Source organism: Nerophis ophidion, linkage group LG04 (genome assembly GCF_033978795.1).
Source record: "Nerophis ophidion isolate RoL-2023_Sa linkage group LG04, RoL_Noph_v1.0, whole genome shotgun sequence".
NCBI lineage: Eukaryota > Metazoa > Chordata > Actinopteri > Syngnathiformes > Syngnathidae > Nerophis > Nerophis ophidion.
The window spans coordinates 66,758,148-66,779,501 of record NC_084614.1 but is presented as its reverse complement, the minus strand read 5'-3'; the positions used below and the strand labels follow the sequence as shown (position 1 = coordinate 66,779,501).

The 21,354-nt window shown below is 38.7% G+C and overlaps 1 protein-coding gene across 2 annotated transcripts; it reads left to right on the top strand.

The window, feature by feature from the left end:
* The first annotated feature begins 1,075 nt into the window (after window positions 1-1,075).
* On the top strand, window positions 1,076-19,880 carry slc25a14 (solute carrier family 25 member 14). 2 transcript variants are annotated; one of them, XM_061898840.1, is made up of 9 exons: window positions 1,076-1,211; window positions 1,681-1,828; window positions 7,126-7,264; window positions 7,343-7,437; window positions 9,113-9,198; window positions 13,626-13,721; window positions 13,789-13,913; window positions 13,982-14,195; window positions 16,789-19,880. In XM_061898840.1, the coding sequence occupies exons 2-9, from the start codon at window positions 1,765-1,767 to the stop codon at window positions 16,831-16,833; spliced, it is 864 nt and encodes a 287-aa protein (XP_061754824.1). In that variant the 5' UTR covers window positions 1,076-1,211; window positions 1,681-1,764; the 3' UTR covers window positions 16,834-19,880. The 2 variants fall into 2 exon arrangements, with proteins under 2 accessions (XP_061754824.1, XP_061754825.1); XM_061898841.1 differs by lacking the exon at window positions 1,681-1,828.
* Window positions 19,881-21,354: the final 1,474 nt, after the last annotated feature.

The window sequence follows — 21,354 nt, the reverse complement described above, 5'->3', positions numbered from 1 at the left end:
GGCTGTTTTTAACCCTTAAATTGAAGGCTTTTACTTTTAGGTCTGACCGGAAATGCCACTTTCACCACTTCCGCTGTACCGTACCTGATGTTGGATTGTTTTATTTTATTTTGAAACTTGTTTCTTTCAGTCAACTGCCAAAACTCCACTTGGTTTCTTTTTAAAATAACCTTTATCATATTTTGAACCAAATATAAAAATATAAATTTCATCATAGTTCATACCATCGCTACTTTGACCTTTAATCACTGACCTGGCTGTTTTTAACCCTTAAATTGAAGGCTTTTACTTTTAGGTCTAACCGGAAAAGCCACTTTCACCACTTCCGCTGTACCGTACCTGATGTTAGATTATTTTATCTTATTTTGAAACCTGTTTCTTTCTGTCAACTGCCAAGACTCTACTTGGTTTCTTTTTAAAATAATCCTTATCATAATTTGAACATTATACAAAAATATAAATTTCATCATAGTTCATGCCATCTCTATTTTGACCTTTAATCACTGACCTAGCTGTTTTTAACCCTTAAATTGAAGGCTTTTACTTTTAGGTTAACCGGAAATGCCACTTTCACCACTTCCGCTGTACCGTACCTGATGTTGGAATGTTTTATTTTATTTTGAAACTTGGTTCTTTCAGTCAACTGCCAAAACTCCACTTGGTTTCTTTTTAAAATAACCTTTATCATATTTTCAACCAAATATAAAAATATAAATTTCATCATAGTTCATACCATCGCTACTTTGACCTTTAATCACTGACCTGGCTGTTTTTAACCCTTAAATTGAAGGCTTTTACTTTTAGGTCTAACCGGAAAAGCCACTTTCACCACTTCCGCTGTACCGTACCTGATGTTAGATTATTTTATTTTATTTTGAAACTTGTTTCTTTCAGTCAACTGCCAAGACTCCACTTGGTTTCTTTTTAAAATAACCCTTATCATATTTTCAACCAAATATAAAAATATAAATTTCATCATTGTTCATACCATCTCTACTTTGACCTTTATTCACTGACCTGGCTGTTTTTAACCCTTAAATTGAAGGCTTTTACTTTTAGGTCTGACCGGAAAAGCTACTTTCACCACTTCCGCTGTAGCAAAACCGCGGCGGCGAAGAAGTTTTCTCTTCGTTGGAGTCAAACCTCCGTGTTCGTGAAGCCATGGAAAACCACTCGAAATAGCACTTTTTGTATTTTATTGGCACTCCCAGGTATGTCTTTTTTGTGGTGTTTTTCTCAATAAGTAAACGGCAAACTGGAAAACCAACAGGCTAATCCCAGTGAGTAAGTCCGTGCTAAACTAGACTGCGAGCCGTTAGCCGAGATGAGCTAACTACGACAATAATGCCATAAAATCCTAAACATATATAAATGTATACATTATATGTACATATACATGACCGGTTTCGTAAAGAAACGTGTTTTAATTTGCATTACATTTTCCGTTAACGTACTGTTCGCCCACCAGCCAATAGGATCGCTTAAACGATGACATTGACAGCCCACAGCGCCATTAGGAACAAAGCAAAACATGACGACATTTTGCGTCACTTTCCGGCCGCAGTATGCTTCGGATGCTGATGCTGAGGGAGCATCGCTGAGAGTAGCGGCAGTATCATCTCCCAACATCATCATCAAGGCTTGATGTTTTCCGGCATGTTCTGTCGCCTGTTAACGCAGCGCTGCTTGGAGCTGTGTCTGGGCGGTCTGCTGCTCTTCCTGGTCGGGCTGCAGCAGGTGGAGGCAGCCTCCGCCGCTGCAGAGATGAGCAACTTGAACTGGAAGCCCTTCATCTACGGAGGGATGGCCTCGATTGTCGCAGAATTCGGTAGGTGATGCACCGCCGGACCACATTTCCAACGCAGTACTGCAGTGCGTTTGCCTCTAGCTCAGAAGGTTTAAAGGCCTACTGAAATGAGATTTTCTTATTCAAACGGGGATAGCAGGTCCATTCTACGTGTCATACTTGATCATTTATCGATATTGCCATATTTTTTGCTGAAAGGATTTAGTAGAGAACATCCACGATAATGTTCGCAACTTTTGGTGCCAACAGAAAAGCCCTGCCTTTACCCGGGAGTCGCAGACGATGACGTCACATTGTGATGGCTCCTCACATATTCACATTGTTTTTAATGGGAGCCTCCAACGAAAAGAGCTATTCGGACCGAGAAAACGACAATTTCCCCATTAATTTGAGCGAGGATGAAAGACTCGTGTTTGAGGATATTGATAGTGACGGACTAGAAAAAAAAAAAAAAAAAGTTGAAAAAAACGCGATTGCATTGGGACAGATTCAGATGTTTTTAGACACATTTACTAGGATAATTCTGGGAAGTTCCTTATCTTTCTATTGTGTTGCTAGTGTTTTAGTGAGTTTAACAGCACCTGATAGTCGGAGCTGTGTGTCCACGGGTGTCTTGACGCCAGTGTCTCAGCGAAGTCGACGGCAGCTGTATGGACGGCGCAAGCTCAGCTGATCTCCAGTAAGAAGCGACTTTTTACCACAATTTTCTCACCGAAACCTGCTGGTTGACCTTCGGTCGGGATCCATGTTCGCTTGACTGCTGTGATCCATAGTAAAGTTTCACCTCCGGGAATTCTAAACAAGGAATCACTGTGTGTTTGTGTGACTAAAGGCTAAAGCTTCCCAACTCCAGCTTTCTACTTCGACTTCTCCAATATTAATTGAACAAATTGCAAAAGATTCAGCAACACAGATTTCCAAAATACTGTGTAATTATGCGGTTAAAGCAGACGACTTTTAGCTCTGTGTGTGTGCAGCGCCCATATTTCCTAACAGTCTGTGACGTCACGCGTACACGTCATCATTACGCGACGTTTTCAAGAAGAAACTCCCGGGAAATTTAAAATTGCAATTTAGTAAACTTTAAAGGCCGTATTGGCTTGTGTTGCAATGTTAATATTTCATTATTTATATATAAACTATCAGACTGCGTGTTGGGTAGTAGTAGGTTTCAGTAGGCCTTTAAGTCAATAGTCCTTGCAGTAGTCAGATTTATATCTGCACCTTATTGCTCTTTTATCCTGCACTACCATGAGCTAATGCAACAAAATGTAGTTCTTATCTGTACTGCAAAGTTCAAATTTGAATGACAATTAAAGGACGTCTAATAGTCTAACACAGTGGTTTTCAACCACTGTGCCGTGGGAGATGATCTAATTCCACCTATTTGGGTTAAACATATTTAATGCAAACCAGTAATTATAGTCTGCAAATGATGTGTTGTGCTGTCCAGAGCTGGGCAGAGTAACTGTGTAATACACTTCCATATCAGTAGGTGGCAGCCGGTAGCTAATGGCTTTGTAGATGTCAGAAACAGCGGGAGGCAGTGTGCAGGTAAAAAAGTGTGTAATGCTTATGTTGCGATGTAGTACCCCTTTGCGTTGTTTTTCCCCAAAAGACGACACCCAGTCATTCTTCCGACTCAAACATGGTTTATTCTGGTGAAAACTATCACAATGAGTCTCCAATCAGCCTTTTTACATTTATTAACCGTCACGTGGAAGACAGCAGACTGACTAACACATGACAAAAAAATACACAGTACCTGGTGAAAACAATCACAGTGAGTCTCCAATCAGTCTCTTTACATTTATAAACCTGTACAGAAATAAAACAAAACAAAATTTAACATAGATATGTCTCATTTACACATACAGCTAGCCTGCTAATACGTTAGCTTAAAGCTAATTCACAGAGCGCCAGAGAGCACAACTTACCGTCACGTGGAAGACAACAGACTGACGACGCACACGTGTTTCAGCCTTACGTCTGCTGTGACACATGACAATCAATGACCATAAAAAAATGTAGGAAATGACAGCACTGAACTCAGAATAATAAAAATTGCGAAATAAAGAGTCACATTACATAATGTGTAATTGTAATAAATTAAATAAAATGACATTAAAATAAAATGACAACAAAACAAAAACAGTAGTAAGACAGTAAGCAATTGAGATCATAAATTACCTCTGTTACACTTACACCAAAAATAAACAAAAGGTGAGTGCCCCTAAGAAAAGGTATTGAAGCTTAGGGAAGGCTTTGCGGAATTAAATTGAACCTGAACCGGCTGCAAAGTAAACAAAAACAGAATGTTGGACGACAGCAAAGACTTACTGCGGAGCAAACACAACATACATTCGAACATGACATGACAATCAACAATGTCCCCACAAAGAAGAATAAAAACAAGGGACATATTATTGGTTGCTAAAACAAAGTAGATGCGGGAAATATCGCTCAAAGGAAGACATGAAACTGCTACAGGAAATTACCAACAAAAAAGAAAAAGCCACCAAAATAGGAAGTAAAAGACTACACACAGGAAAACAGCAAAAAAGTCCAAATAAGTCAGGGTGTGATGTAACAGGTGGTGACAGTACACCTACTTTGAGACAAGAGCTATAGTCATGCATGCTTGGTTATGTCCAACAATAAGTCCTGTCCAACAATTGCCACAACCACTTTTTACTGTCAACTGAGTTTTGTTTTTTTAATAATTTCTGCTGGTGGTGTGCCTCCGCATATTTTCAATGCAAAAAATGTGCCTTAGCTGAAACAACGTTGAAAAAAACTGGTCTAACAATATGGAAAGTTGTCCGAGAGTGAGTTTTCTATTTGTTGCATTTTTGTATAGTTGGGTTTAATTGACTTAGGTTTGTGATTGCCAGGCTACAGGGCTGTATGTGCTCTCACTTTCACTTAAAGGGGAATTTTGTCTCATCATTGACAATCATTAGATACATATCTCTTTTTTATTCATTCTAACTCAGGAATGGGCATTAACAAATTTCACTTAACAGTAGAGCCGAAAAAGAATTGCTCTTTTCTGCCTATAAAGTGCTCTCAAAAAACATCCGAAAACCTCTATCAATGTATTATACACACGCTACAATTTCATCCATCCATCCATTTTCTACCTCTTGTCCCTTTTGGGGTCGCGGGCGTGCTGGAGTCTATATCAGCTGCATTCGGGCGAAAGGTTTTATATTAAATGTAAAGTTATAGCCTCATCATAATATGTAATATTTACATATTTTGGTAATTTAAACCATACCGCGATCTAGGGCTGGGCGATGTATGGAGTTTGTAAGATACTGTATATCGATATATTTTTTAACAAGATGTGAATTAAAAAAAGAAAATTGTAATATTGATATAATTTTTTTCACGTTAAAATGACCAAACGCCACCTATTTGTTGTGTTCCTTGTTCTCCCCCGCTCCTCACTCCCTCTCATGGGCTACTAAACCCCTCCCCTTCCTCCTTCCAAGACACGCTTGCATGTGTAAGAACATCCATGATTGGTTAGTTGTTTACTATGATGAGTCACGATTGGTTGAGATTAGGCCAATCAGAGGCAAGATAGAGAACTCACAACAGACATCCCAAATGACGACGAGACGTCGGAGAGAAGAGCAATTTATATAATAAAAGAATGATGGAAAACGGCAGAGGGATTCTCTTCCTTCAATGTTTCTTTTAGCTATGTAGATGATGTCCAGGAAAACCTCAATGCATCTACTTGGCTGCATTTGGACAAATGTATGCGTCTGGATAAAACATCCATTTGAGTGGTTTACCATGTAAGCCCAAATCCAAACTGGTCTCGAGTTGCCAAGCCGGACATATTTTGGATGAGAAATGGGGCCAAAAAGGTTATTTATTTTACATAGAAAGAATATTTTTCTATTTTATTTATTTTATGTAACTTTGTGCTACTTAAACAGTTTCTTTTCTGTGCTGTTAGTACGCATTTTGATTACCCATCTTGACAACTGGGTTAATAAAAGTGCCACTAACTGTTTACAGTTGTCATCCACTTAAATTTCAGTGAATCTCGTTCAAAAATGAATATCTTTAAATGTATACTTTCACCTTAAAATTTATCGATATATATATTGAAGATCGTGTTTAAGTAAAAATATATCGAGATATACTTTTTCATCCATATCGCCCAGCCCTACCGCGGTGAATTCATTTCACAGACGTGTTGGCTTTTTCTTTCACGTTACCACTCATGGTAGACTTTGTGAGATACACCAAAGACTACTTTGCGACAAATTATAATGCAGAAGTTTATATTTTTTTTAGTAGGATGACCTAAAAGTTTTAGTAGTTGAGTGATAAACCGATCCAGCTCTCGTGAAACACAAAGCATCATGTAGCACTATTGCTAAGTTCTAAACAAGAGATACAAGCTACGAACATACAAAAATAATCACTCATTGTACAATGTCTGCTCTTACTGGAATGCCGAGTCTATAATCCTCACGAAGGGTTGAAAATAAGGTGCCCCGAATTAGCGTCTTTCCGTGTCTTCCTCACCATCTGTAGGTATAAATTGAATGTCAAAGTTGACCAACTTCTTGGTTTATGGCCACATCTTTCTACTATCCAGGTGAGATGCATGGTTTATAATTTATACTTAACTTGTATAATTCACATGTGTACTTACTTATCTTACACAGTGATTGGCAAAAAAAAAAAAGAATAAAGTGCAATTCCCTTTTAAGCAGAAAAGTTCTTTGTAAGAGTTAAGTGCTACTCTGCTGCTAGTGTGTTAATAAATATAATTGAGTAACAATCTACTGCATAAATCTACATTTAAAGCTAAAACATCACCAAGAGACCTTTTAAATTGTCTTACATCGATGCCCATCATTGCTATTTGTTATTCATTAGTAAGCCCCCTGAGGGGACTCTGCCAGGAATAAAGATTAGTTTACATAGATATAAAAATGTTGCATAGAAGTGCACTGCTTCATTTTGAGAGCAGTTTCTACTATATTGGTTTGCGCCTTAGAATAGAAAAGAATATTGAAACTGAAAGTCCGGCATGCAGTCACCACACCAGTCATAACATTTAAAATTCTAATATAGTTACAACATTTGACATTGTACATATCAATTGCATTTTTTTTTAACTCAGTGCCTTTATTGTATAGTTATATAACACTTTTTGTATCCATTTGTCATGAATTAGCTGTATCAACAACCTTTATTTTTATTATATTAAGACATAATAGATACTAGGTAAGCCACAATTTTAAGCATATTGTTAAGTTAATTAACTGTATGTATTCACATGATAGGCACTTTCCCCATCGATCTGACAAAGACGCGGCTCCAGGTCCAGGGTCAGTCCCAGTATACAGAGGTCCGCTACAGAGGCATGTTTCACGCCCTTTTCAAGATCGGCAAAGAGGAGGGCATTCGGGCGCTTTACTCGGGGTAAATCTAAGTACATTAATGTTTGTTTAAACCATCACATCGATGTGTAGCTGTAATGTCTTTTGCTCCTTTTGGCAGGATCTCACCTGCGCTCCTCAGACAAGCTTCTTACGGCACAATCAAGATCGGGACGTATAACTCTCTCAAGAGGCTTTTCGTCAGTCATCCAGAAGGTGCGTGACAGTTGCATATAAAAGGCATTGCTCTTCCCTGCTTTTTAGCAGATATTGTGTTGAAGGCCCTGCTGTCAAGTTTTCCCCTTCAAAGAAACCCCCCAATCTGGCTTTCTCAGCCTTTTTGCCATGTCTTCAGTCTCTCCTGGAAGGATTCTTCATCTGCAGCTCCCGCATCACGGCTATGTTGACGTTGTCCAGGTCATCGATGCGGGTCCTTGTGACGACCCGCTTGAGTATGAGACAAGAAAGGGTGAAATCCAGACGGATAGGATGAGTGGGGAGGTTGTTTCAGCACGGCAAAGGTTTTCTCGGCCAGGAACTGTTTGGTGCTCAGGATGTTTTTTTCTCTGTTCCCATTTCCCCCTTTTTTGTCCTACTCACCTCAGTATTTAATGTCCAATCAGTGTTCATACAAGATAGTATTAAAAATGCAGTAGAGGAGAACCAAAGTTAAAGGCCTACTGAAACCCACTACTACCCACCACGCAGTCTGATAGTTTATATATCAATGATGAAATATTAACATTGCAACACATGCCAATACGGCCTTTTTAGTTTACTAAATTGCAATTTTAAATTTGCCGGGAGTTTCTTCTTGAAAACGTCGCATAATGATGACGTCACGGGCTGTTAGGATTTATGAGCGCTGCGTGCACACACAGCTAAGAATCGTCTGCTTTAACAGCATAATTACACAGTATTTTGGAGATCTGTGTTGCTGAATCCTTTGCAATTTGTTCAATTAATATTGGAGAAGTCAAAGTAGAAAGCTGGAGTTGGGAAGCTTTAGCCTTTAGCCACACAAACACACAGTGATTCCTTGTTTAAAATTCACAGAGGTGAAACTTTACTATGGATCACAGCGAACATGGATCCCGACCGAATGTCAACCAGCAGGTTTCGGTGAGAAAATTGTGGTTAAAAAGTCGCTTCTTACCGGAGATCAGCTGAGTTTGTGCCGCCCATAAAGCTGCCGTCGACTTCCCTGAGACACTGCGCGTCAACACACCCGTGGCCACACACTTCCGACTATCAGGCACTATTAAGCTCACTAAAACACTAGCAACACAATAGAAGGATAAGGGATTACCCAGAATTATCCTAGTAAATGTGTCTAAAAACATCTGAATCCGTCCCAATGCAATCACGTTTTTTTTTAACTTGATTTTTATTTTTTTATTTTTTTTTTCTAGTCCGTCGCTATCAATATCCTCAAACACGAATCTTGCATCCTCGCTCAAAATAATGGGGAAATTGACGTTTTCTCGGTCCTAATAGCTCTTTTTGTTGGAGGCTCCCATTAAAAACAATGTGAAGATGTGAGGAGCCATCAACATGTGACGTCATCGTCTGCGACTTCCGTTAGAGGCAGGGCTTTTCTGTTAACAAGCAAAAGTTGCGAACTTTATCGTGGATCTTCTCTACTAAATCCTTTCAGCAAAAATATGGCAATATCGCGAAATTATCAAGTATGACACATAGAATTGACCTGCTATCCCCGTTTAAATAAGAAAATCTCATTTCAGTAGGCCTTTAAGTGGTCAAAGAAAAAAGTTATGTTTATCCAAAGAGTAGCTGCAAATGTTAGAAACGTTGATATTTTTTGTGGAATCATAAAGGAATAAGTCATTTTTATATATATATATATATTTTCTTTTTACTTTCCTGTCAGATGAGACTATGGTCATCAATGTCTTCTGCGGCGTTGTCTCAGGTGTCCTGTCGTCATCGCTGGCCAACCCCACTGATGTCCTGAAGGTGCGATTTTTTTTTTTACAAATACACTAAGACTACATTTGCTCTGCAAGCCAAAGTGACCCAAATCTTGATTCTTTTTTTTATCAGATTTTTTTCCAGCTGACTGTTTACACTGCAATGAAAATGTGATCTTTAGTTGACTTCAGTGTAAAAGCGCACAGTGCAACACGATGTAGCTTCAACGTCACTTTGATGCGCAGTTGGATAAAGTGAAAACAAAGGAAATTGACCGGGTTCCTTTAATGAACAATGAAATCGCCACTATCACAGAATAAAATAAAAGTCACCACACCTTAAAAGTATGTTTGTTTGTTTTTTATGTAAAAATAAATGAAAGCAATAGAATGTATGAAAGGATTTATATAGTGTAATATATTTGGGAGGGTTCTAATCTTTTTATTGCTGGTAAGTAGAGGAGGCATGGACATCCGTGTGGATCAACGTTTATTTTTCAATTCACATGTAAGCAAATATGCCGCATCGTCAATCCTTCAACAATTGGTAATTTTTTGGTATCAAAATATATATTCATATATTACATAGTCTTTTATTGGCGCACTATTGACAGGTGATGCACTAAAAAATTCCGCCATCCAAATAAGTTTTTGCTCATCAAAACCTGACGTTGTAATGAAATATCCCCTTCCACTGCACAGCTGCATCTTTCCCCGCAACCATGAATGACGTAACTCGTCCAAAGATTAAAAAAAAGTCACATTCGGGTTGCATTCAGGTGGCATTGTGTTTAGACTGAAGTCACAATTGAAGAGATCTGATCTCAATCTGATTTGGACTACCTCCTGATGTGGCCTGAATATGATGGGAAAAGATCAGATTTTAAGTACTTTGGAGCGTTTGGACTGGCAAAAAAAATCTGATCTGTGTCAATTGAGGGCAAAAAAAATCAGATTTGGTGTGCAGTGTAAACGTTGCCGAAGTCACAGGTGTCAAACTTAAGACCCGGGGGCCAGATCTGGCTCGCCACATCCATCCACTTTCTACCGCTTAGTCCCTTTGGGGTTGCTGGGGGCGCTGGTGCCTATCTCAGCTACAATCGGGCGGAAGGCGGTGTACACCCTGGTCCACCATCGCAGGGCCAACACAGATAGACAGACAACATTCACACTCACATTCACACACTAGAGCCAATTTAGTGTTTCCAATCAACCTATCCCCAGGTGCATGTCTTTGGAAGTGGGAGGAAGCCGGAGTACCCGTAGGGAACCCACCCAGTCACGGGAAGGACATGCAAACTCCACACAGAAAGATCCCGAGCCCGGGATTGAACCCAGAATTACTCAGTACCTTCGTATTGTGAGGCAGACGCACTAACCCCCTCTGCCCGGCTCGCCACATCATTTATAAATAATATGAAAATAATGTGCATCAATAAATCCACTAATAATTATTGATAAATATATTTGATCTTTCAGTTTTGAAAGAGTAAAATGTACCGCATAGAACTGTGTATATTATTAACTTGAATAGTATCTGATCATCCATCCATCCATCTTCTACCGCTTATCAGAGGTCGGATTGCGGGGGTAGTAGTCTAAGCAGGGAAGCCCGGATTTCCCTTTCCCCAGCTACTTCGTCCAGCTCTTCCCGGGGGATTCCGAGGCGTTCCCAGGCCAGCCGGAAGACATAATCTTCCCAACGTGTCCTGGGTCTTCCCCATGGCCTCCTACCAGTCAGACGTGCCCTAAACGCCTCCCTAGGGAGGCGTTCGGGTGGTATCCTGACCAGATGCCCGAACCACCTCATCTGGCTCTTCTCGATGTGGAGGAGCAGCAGCTTTACCTTGAGTATCTGATCAAGCAACAAGATATTCCAAAGCAAGATTTTGTTCAAAAAAAATAATGATCTGCTTGTCATGATTTTAAAGAAAGTTATAAATCCATCCATTTTCTACCGCTTATCCCTTACGGGGTCGCGGGGGTTGCTGGAGCCTATCTCAGCTGCATTCGGGCGGAAGGCGGAGTACACTCTGGACAAGTCACCAACTCATTACAGGGCCAACACAGATAGACAGGCAACATTCACACACTAGGGCCAATTTAGTGTTGCCAATCAACCTATCCCCAGGTGCATGTCTTTGGATGTTGGAGGAAGCCAGAGTACCCGGAAGGAAACCCACGCAGTCACGGGGAGAACTTGCAAACTCCACACAGAAAGACCCCGAGCCCGGGATTGAACTCAGGACCTTCGTATTGTGAGGCACATGAACTAACCCCTGTACCACCGTGCTGCGAGTTAATATATTGGAACCTCGATTTACAAACTTAATTGTTTCTTGAACATGGTTCCTAAATTTAAAAGTTTTTTTTATAGTAAAGAAAAATTTCTCCATAAGGAACAACGTAAATAATAGTTCAGTCTAAGGTGCGCAGTTGTGCACTGCTAACGCGTCCTCTGGGCCCAGCAAATTTATGCAGAGCACAAAATCAAATCCCATCTGAACTCTAAACAAAGTAAACACAACGATTTATGCTGTATGATTTTGTGATGCATCTCTGTGAGTGACAGGTGGCGACAAGCAACCCTAACATACACAACATATTGTGAAGTGAAGTGAATTATATTTATATAGCGCTTTTTCTCTAGTGACTCAAAGCGCTTTACAAAGTGAAACCCAATATCTAATTTTTACATTTAAACCAGTGTGGGTGGCACTGGGAGCAGGTGGGTAAAGTGTCTTGCCCAAGTACACAACGGCAGTGACTAGGATGGCTGAAGCGGGGATCGAACCGGCAACCCTCAAGTTGCTGGCACGGCCGCTCTACCAACCAAGCTATACCGCCCCATATTCATATTCATTTATTTTAACATCTGTCAAGACAGTTTAAAGACAAAAGGTCCATGAATCTCTTTATTGAGCCAAACTGTTTGTCAGCCATAACCACACCAAAAACATGAGTAAAAAAGTTCTACCTAGTAAAACTGGTCATTTTCTACTGTATAAACCAGGCTAAAAGCAACTCTTTGTCATCTGTCATGTCAACAGATGCCGCTCGGTCTTTCTAGCTTGCGCCAACACAAACAGTCATGCTACTTAGCCAGTGATGTGTTTCAGGCCACACAAAAAGTCAGACAACTCCAGCACCTCTCACAAAGAGTAAAATTCCACGTTGTTACACTATTACTCCTCAATCAGATGTGTGCTTATTCTACTGTCATGTATTAAGAATTTAAATTTATGGATAAAAATCATCAAAAATGCAGTTACTAGATGACAGAAACTCTCATAAAAAGATATATTTTGCAGACAAAGTTACAGGAATGTACACTTTATCCTATGCGTACATCTAATTGTGCAACATGTGAATGTTTTGAGGGGAACTAAATGTGATCTCTGAAAGAGGTGCACATTCTTTTCAAGCAGGACCCCCACCCAGACATACAATACTAATACATAGCTCATGAAAAAAAACATTTTTTTTGTTATTTTCATTGTAAGTAGGCCGAATTACCAATATTATTAAAACAATTTTTTTAGGTAAATCACTGCGTTCATTTTTTTATGTTAATTAGATATTTAAATTGTTATGTCAGGTTTAGTGTGCGGATGTTGCTTCCATGTGCTCAGGGAGTTTTTGCGTTGGCTCACACACGAAAGCTTAGAGTGAACATTGGTTCGAGCCTCGACAAAAGTCCTTATTTTAGTCAAGGTTTGTACACTTTGAACACAATATCAAGTGCTATACAGTACTGTATATCAATCAAACATAGCAAGAGGGTGATGAATCAACTTTTGATTAATAATCTAAAACAACAACGAACTGTGCTGTATGCGGTGCTCTGTCAACATGCGCACACACAAAGAAGTCCCTTAGGTGCCCTCACAAACGATCAGAAACACAATAATCCTTAACTTTAGCAACCATAATGCTACAATAATAAACTTTCAAAAAAGTAAAATCCACCTACAGTACATTAACATTGCGGAGGAGAGAAGTGAGCAGACGGAGTGGGTGATGGTGGGGGTGGAGTTAAATGGCCATTGCTGTGAAATAAGTCCACTTTGGCATATTTTTCCAGAAAAATCAATCATGAATCTGGCTGGAATACCAACAAGCACAAAATGGCTGCCAGTGTGATACAAATTTAATGAAGCTTTCACAGACACATGGTTCGCACACAGAGGCATATTTGGCGCGATCTAAAAGTTTGTAAACTGAAAAGTTTGCAAATAAGGGTGTTTGTGCATCAAGGTTCCATCCATCCATCCACTGTTATCAAATGCATAGTATTCATATATATTCACTGTTACAAGTGGCGGTCTGAGGGCAGCCTGTGATGTGATATGTGATGCAATGTGATCTTTGATGTGGCTTTCATTGAAAATGAGTTTGACACCCCTGCAGAAGGTGGACAAAAGTTCCACACCTGAAAAAAGTGACACTTTCCGATTGTTTGGTTTGCTCCAGATCCGAATGCAGGCGCAGGGCAGCCTCCTTCAAGGCAGCATGATGTCCAATTTCATCAACATCTACCAGACAGAAGGCACCAAAGGCCTGTGGAGAGTGAGTGCATTAATCGTTTTTGTATTCTGGCGTTAACTTAACTGTTCTCGCCCCTCGTCTTCTGCAGGGTGTCATCCCCACAGCGCAGCGGGCCGCCATCGTCGTCGGGGTGGAGCTACCCGTTTATGACATCACAAAAAAACACCTCCTCCGATCCGGCGCCATGGGAGACACCATTTTAACACATTTTATGTAAGAACACGTTTTATAGTTGGCACTTATGAGCACACTTCCCGTTTCATTCACTTATGTGTGTGCAGTTCAAGTTTCACATGTGGCCTGGCAGGGGCGCTGGCCTCCAACCCCGTGGACGTGGTTCGCACCCGGATGATGAACCAGCGAGTGCTGTCAGGCGGTCCCATGTACAAAGGCACTATGGATGGAGTGATGCAGACATGGAGGAACGAAGGATTCTTCGCTCTCTATAAGGGCTTCTGGCCTAACTGGCTGCGACTGGGTCCTTGGAACATCATTGTATCCTTTTTAACGATAACGCAGAAAACATGAAACAAAATGTTGTCGCAAGAGCTGCACATGGGTCATTTTGGTGCAAAACTGGATGAAGATACATTCCCTGCTATTATACTCCCCTTGCATTAGAGACCAAGTGATACAGTAGCCGCAATCGCCACATATTCCCAACCCCTCTTAGGTATTGGTGCAGATCCGGTAATATACTTTGATTTTTGTGCTGTTAAAGTCCACTTGCATTGGCACCCATGTGGGGCTCTAGCCAAGTCCCAAAGCTGGTGTTACACTCTTTGAATCACATGTTCCAAACCCTATCATCACATCACAATGCTATGGAGCTACATGCTAAAACAAACTAAATATACTGCTAATATTTTTCCTTTCGTTTGCAATAAAGCTGCTAGATGTTTGGCAGGATTACGCAAAAGCTGCACAACACAAGGCGCAGATTAGGGCTGGGCGATCAGGCTCAAAACTGTATCACAATAAAAGTGTTTCAGTCTATATCTATAATTATTGATATTTTTATGACCTATCGAAAATAAGAACCAGGACAAAAATATATTAAATGTAACAATTGTTTTTTTTAAAATGTACCCTTCCTCTGATTATTGTCCCCTCAGTTATCAAGCCAGAAAGGACAGGAAATGTTAACACAACCATGGAAAAACTCAATGTAAACACAATTCTTAAAGCACATTGAACACATAACTACAACCTCTTAACATTAAGGTGCAAAAATAAGGAATATGTAAGAAATGCTTCGTAGAGTGTAGCAATGTAGTGCAAAGTGTGAAAATGTAAACTGCGAGAAACCTGAAAATAACTATTTTCTGCATGTTTAGTGCTCAAGGGTGAGTGCTCCGGTGGTGTGGCACCACTAATTATAAGCGCCTTGTTCTAACTACGGACCGGTTAAAAAAAAAAAAAAATCTATATTATTTTAAATGCCATTCTGTCAAAGTGACTTTTCCTCTTGTTCTGTGCTGCACTCTGTTTTTAATTTTTACTTTCTCTTTTCACTCCATGCAAAGAATTAACAGCGAGAAAACAACATGCCGCAACCAAAAAGATAGTTGATACTGTAACCTGATTGGCTGTTGGCCTGTCACTCCCACTTCCTTGCATCGCTCAGTTAGAGAGTGCCTTTTTTCACACAACAAACCTTGCTTTGCAATTCCTGTTTTTCCTGACAAGGAAAAAAAAATTGAATGTTTTATCAAGCACATTTTTTATTGACATTGATCATGTGTATATCAAGATACATTGATATTGTTTTATCACACACTTTTTGTCGGTCTACTATATAAAGTATCTGTGGGGTGGCGTAGCTAAATTTTACCATTACTAAGAAATCTTAAAGGGGAACTACACTTTTTTGGTATTTTGCCTATCATTCACAATCTTTATGAGGGACAAAAACACAAAAGTTTTTTATTTTTTTCACTTTTGTCTCATTCTTGGTGGCTAGCAATGCAGCTAATAGGAGCAATCAATTGTACCTCTAAATCACTTTACAAATGCATTAAAACGTCAACAATACTTCATTTATGTTCCGTAACCTGTATGATAACCAAGCTGTAGCAACATTATTGTAAGAGCAAACACTGAGAATCTCTTTTTCTAGCGTAGTAACACATCGACATGCTTTAGTAATAATTTTGCCACACTTTGTGTGTGAAAATCATTGGTACTTTAACTTTAATTAACTGGAAAAGTTAGCTACAGAAAGAAATAAGCTCGCTTCTACATCAAGACACATTTTGGGGGTAAGCACTCCATTTATGTCAAAAGAGCATGGCTTTAAGTTCCACATCTACAGCTTGAAGTCACGCCGACTTCACTCTCTCAACTTTCGTCTGATCCCAACATCTGACACTTCCTTCGTCCTCGTTTCTACAACCAGCAGTTCATCCTCTGTATATCCGGCTTCAAAAAGATAAGATTGTGAATCCTCATTTGTCAAAAAATCTTTGTCTTTGTTGTCTGTTACCAAATCTGCCATGGTTAGTAAACATATGCGTTTGTTTACAGAAGTAAGAACACACATTTGTTGCCAGAAGTCGGAAGTGGGCTGCTATGGAAACGGAAAGTATTGCGCTGAAGATATCAGTCCTGGAAATGATTAGCTTGATCAAAATACGATAAATATTGTACATATCACATATTGTTAAGAATGTGTCTATTACTATATTATATATATATATATATACTTGCAGTGTGTATACACAACGTTGATGGAGGGCTTTGAAAGCTACAATGGTGGCTCCCATTAGCTATGTCTTCCAAGCGTTTTTTTATCATCTTTAAAATCCTAAAAAAAAAAAATGCGTTCTTGTCTCTCATAATGATTGTGAACAATAAGCAAAATCCCCCCAAAAAGTGCAGTTCCCCTGTAAGGTACCAACAATGGCAGTAAAATCATCTTAGTTAATGCCGTCATTTTGAAATATCCTGCGTGAGTGAGCAGCACTTTGTAACACGTGTCACTGCCTCCTACAGGACTGGAGTAGAATAGTATTACCTGTACGGCGCTTGTACTGACTTTACTTTACTGTTCAGGGATACCTGGTGGTTTCCTTTAACCTCACCTCAGTTTTTCATCACCTTCGAGCAGCTGAAGAAACTCCCGTTAAACTAGAAAGGAGAAGTGAGACAGCACTGATCTGTCAGGACTGTGTCGGTCCAGGAAGCGCAGTGGTGACACAGCAGAAGCAGAAGAAGCACTGGGAAAGTGCTGGCACCAGTATATTCACACTCCTTTACCAGCAATTTATCACCTGCATCCAAAATTCACATTGTTTTCTTTTTCTTTGCTGTGTTCTTTTTATTTATTGTGACTGACCTTTGTTTTCACACAGTCGTGAGCACTGGAACCAGGCAGCTACTTTGTAGATCAGAAGAACTGTAAATTAGATGAGTAGAACCTCAACTTCAGGCAAAAAGCCTCCATTTCTGCGGAAAGAGGGAAGCACCTCATATTAAAAGCTGACTGTGAGAGGGCAGCTCATCAACACTCCAAATTTATCCAAAGATCTTTGGAAGAATAAGGTGCCAAGCAGTTACACTAGTCTTTGAACTAGTGCACCTCGGTTTTCACCAGTGTGCTGTTCTAAAAGGTCATACAAAACCAAAGCAATTTTTTTTTTTATAGAAAAAGGATCCTCTGACTTTTAAATCTTTAATATATATATATATATATATATACACACTAACAAACATTTAAAAGGGAGGCCCACAAGGCTCCATTCTTGAACTCCTGTATTTAAAAAAAATATATTTATAAATATTGAAAATTAGATAATTTAATAAGTAATAATTCAAAATAAATATGTGTTTTGGATTAAATCAAAAGTAATAATAGTAAAAAACAACAATGAGGTAAAAATGAATTTGCATTAAGTATCTCTTTACAGCCTTTCATCGTTCAAAAAATAAGACCAAATGTACGATAAAAGAAATACTCTGTCTTTGACATCCACAAATATTGACACAAAAGAAAGTTCTGTAAGCCGAAAACAATGCCAAATACATATCAATAAACATTTAATGTCACTTTTACCTTAATTGAAGGGCATAACCATGCGGATGCCACCGTCATACTTTGCTACGAGTGATTTTTTGAAATTATAATTGTTTCTCACCTTCTTTATCCAACTACCGGCTCTCGCAGCTTTAAATAAATGAGTCCCATGTGGCTTATTATTGCAGTTGTGCTCAATTAAAATCAAAACTCTATTTGGTCATATTTTTTACGCGCAATGTTTGGCCGTGCCATAACTTGAGACAAACTTATAGTGAACATTTTCGTCAAAGACTAAATGATACAAAAAGCGGCGCAAAGGGGAAACTGAGGTACTATTGTGTTTGACCCTGCTTGTGTCTGTAGGCAAAGGAAGAAATCTGAGCCAAAGCCTTTAAGATAAAAAAAGAAGCAAGTACTGGGACGTCAGTAACAATGCACATATACGCTCTGAGAGATTGACACACAATGTGCTGAATGTATTGTCATTTGGTGTAGCATCAATAGAAAGGAGGACCGTCAGGCCAAAAACCCTTAACTTTGACACAGTTTAGTTTTTTTGTGCGATGGAAAGCTTTACCTATGTGTTTTTTATTGTAAAGCTTGCAGTTTTGCCTAAACGTGGACACTTAGATTGGCCATAAGCATGAATATGATTGAATTTCCATCCTCAACAGCATGGGATAAAGATTGGCTTTGTATGTGCTATTACTGACTTTGCCTCTCTTCATTAGACCAAATTGAATTCCGGTGTTGGCAGTTTATAGGAAAAGACAAAAAAATGCGACCAGCGCTGCCAGTCAGTCCAAAATAACGTTGTTAGCTTCTCTTCCGGTCGTTAAAAGATGACTATACGTCGGTGCCTTTTGGTGCAAGTTTTCAACATTTCATTGCATCAGACGACAATGTCTTAATTTTAGTCGCTGTCCAATGGAAAGCGTATTAGTACCTGTAGTGAGTTAGACGTTTTTCACATGTTCTTAAGAATAATGTCCGGACAAGGACGTAAAGTTGGGTGAGCTTCCCATTTAATGACACAACATGTTACAATATATAACACAAGTGTAGTGGTAGGAAAAATAAACAGCTGCTGGAAAACAAAAGCTGTTTATGTGGGCGGTAAACACCGATAATCTCCCACCAATTCTCTACACATGCGCTTTTAATGTTACACCCGTGGACACCTAGTGTAATGACATGAAAAGAAATAGAAGAAGGGGCTCCCACAGTATTTTGGGTTTTGGTTGTTTATTAGGATCAAGCATAAAAAAATACATTAGGGTTCAAATTTTGAGTTTCTTTCATTGATTTTTGTTGGTTAGCAAAATATTTGGGGTTTTTTGTCGGATTTCAAAAATTAGTGCTGTTAAAATAGATGTCTTTACTTTTTTATTGATAGAAAGAAATTGTTTTTAAGGTATCCTGACAGCACCTTAAAGTGCAGATGAGCCAATACTTGATGTGTTGCAGGGGGGTTTGTGTGTGTTTTTGTGTATTTGCAACTTTCCTTGTCTCAATGTCCCTTAACTCTGCACACGTTTTGTTCAAGGTTATTTTAGATGATACACATAGTTATATTTATTTTTTGACATTTATTAGTTAAATATTGTATTTATTTTTGGGCATCTTTGTTGAGTAAACACAAAAAATGGACAGTACTTTCGGTTTTCCTTACGAGTGTCTGTTTGTGTGTGTGTGTGTGTGTGTGTCTTCTATTTATTTAGTTACACTTTTAAGACTTACCTTCAAAGCTTCGGCAGCCAGCAGGAAATGAGATGAACTTCAGTGGAATAAAATAAATATTTAACTCCTAAACTCTTTCCTTCTCGCCAGCATCTGTCATTGGACGGTAAAGTTACAGAAGAATAAAGAAAAAAACGTTATTATTCGATATTACAATTACGCCTTTTGCCTTGGTCAGGTCAAACAAAATAAGTGCAAAAACACTGTAGGTCATCTTCATGAATGTTTTATTTAAAATGTCAAAGGGCCTGCAAATAATTAGTGGGGAATGTGTGCATGTTTTTTTTTTCTTTGCTTTCTTTGTTTTGCTTTTACTTCTCTGCTTGTTAAATGGACATGTTTTCTGGTGGAGGTTTTCAACTACAGAGTGGCTTGAGTTAAATGGTTGTACACTCAAAATTAAAATTAAGAATACAGTACAATGTATCCAGTGTGTTTTCTATGTTTTTGAATGTTGTGTTGATTATTAGTAATTTTTTAAAAATATGTGAAAAGGTACCTTGGTTTTAAAATATTGTACTACAAAAATGTGTTTATTATTGTTTTTATTTAAAAGGTAAATATTTAATATATATAAAATGGTATACCTACTGTAGAAAACGATTCTTTCAAAAATGCTACTTTTATGTTTTATGATGGTATTTATGGTATAAGTAAACATCTATAAAAAATGGAAAATATACACTGGACTGTATAGAATATTTTTAAATATGTAATAATATAGTACGTCTGCCTCACAATACGAAGGTCCTGAGTAATCAGGGTTCAATCCCAGGCTCGGGATCTTTCTGTCTGGAGTTTGCATGTCCTACCCGTGAATGCGTGGGTTCCCTCCGGGTTCTCCGGCTTCCTCCCACCTCCAAAGACATGCACCTGGGGATAGGTTGATTGGCAACACTAAATTGGCCCTAGTGTGTGAATGTTGTCTATCTGTGTTGGCCCTGCGATGAGGTGGCGACTTGTCCAAAAAGTACCCCGCCTTCCGCCCGATTGTAGCTGAGATAGGCACCAGCGACCCCAAAGGGAATAAGTGGTAGAAAATGGATGGATGGATATCTGCTTAGGCTGCTGTTCCCGCAACCCGACTTCAGATTAGTAGAAAAAGACACATGTATAGTACAATTACATAAAGTAAATACAAATACAAAGTTATTTAACTTAAATAAATGTATGCTGTATAAACATTTTCATAAGTATTTAATAACTAAGAAAAATGTAAATGAGGAGTTACCTTTATTTTCATTCTTACTCAAGATCAATGCTATACTTTTCTGGATAAGTTAATATTTATAAGCATTGCAGTTTATATGATTATATTATAAGCATTATAATATTGTGTTAACATTATATCAAATATTACAGCAAAAAATATATGACTTGTGTTGATTTGAATTCCAGATACAACAAATGAAAACAATTGATAAAAAAAAAAAGAAAATGATTTTTTTTCTTTTCTTTTTTGTTTGCAAGTTTTGTTCAAAACGATATGCACTTTTGGTTCTTTTGTGAGGCAATAACTACAGTATTAAAGTTAGAATTGGAAGTCATGCATTCTGCTAAACGGCCTGCATGGCGAGCTCGTTGCAATGCTGTCCATTGAAATTACCCCCTTGCCTCTTGTTTTAATGATAGAAACTATATATATATATATATATATATATATATATATATATATATATATATATATATATATATATATATATATAATTTTGATTTATAATAAATGAACACTAGCTGAGATAGGCGCCAGCGACCCCAAAAGGGAATAAGCGGTAGAAATGGATGGATGGATAAATGAACACTTTTTTCTACGATCCAAATAAATCAGTTTGATTGGTTAGTCATAATTTAGCTCCGCCCACTCCTACCACAATTAAGTCAAGTAGCCTCAGGTGT

Bases quoted from the DNA above. Each gene is read 5' to 3' on its own strand.
- slc25a14 (XM_061898840.1), top strand. From the start codon at position 1,765: ATGAGCAACTTGAACTGGAAGCCCTTCATCTACGGAGGGATGGCCTCG. The intron at 1,829-7,125 runs GTAGGTGATGCA...TTCACATGATAG, and splicing joins CTCGATTGTCGCAGAATTCG to GCACTTTCCCCATCGATCTG. The intron at 13,914-13,981 runs GTAAGAACACGT...ATGTGTGTGCAG, and splicing joins ACCATTTTAACACATTTTAT to TTCAAGTTTCACATGTGGCC.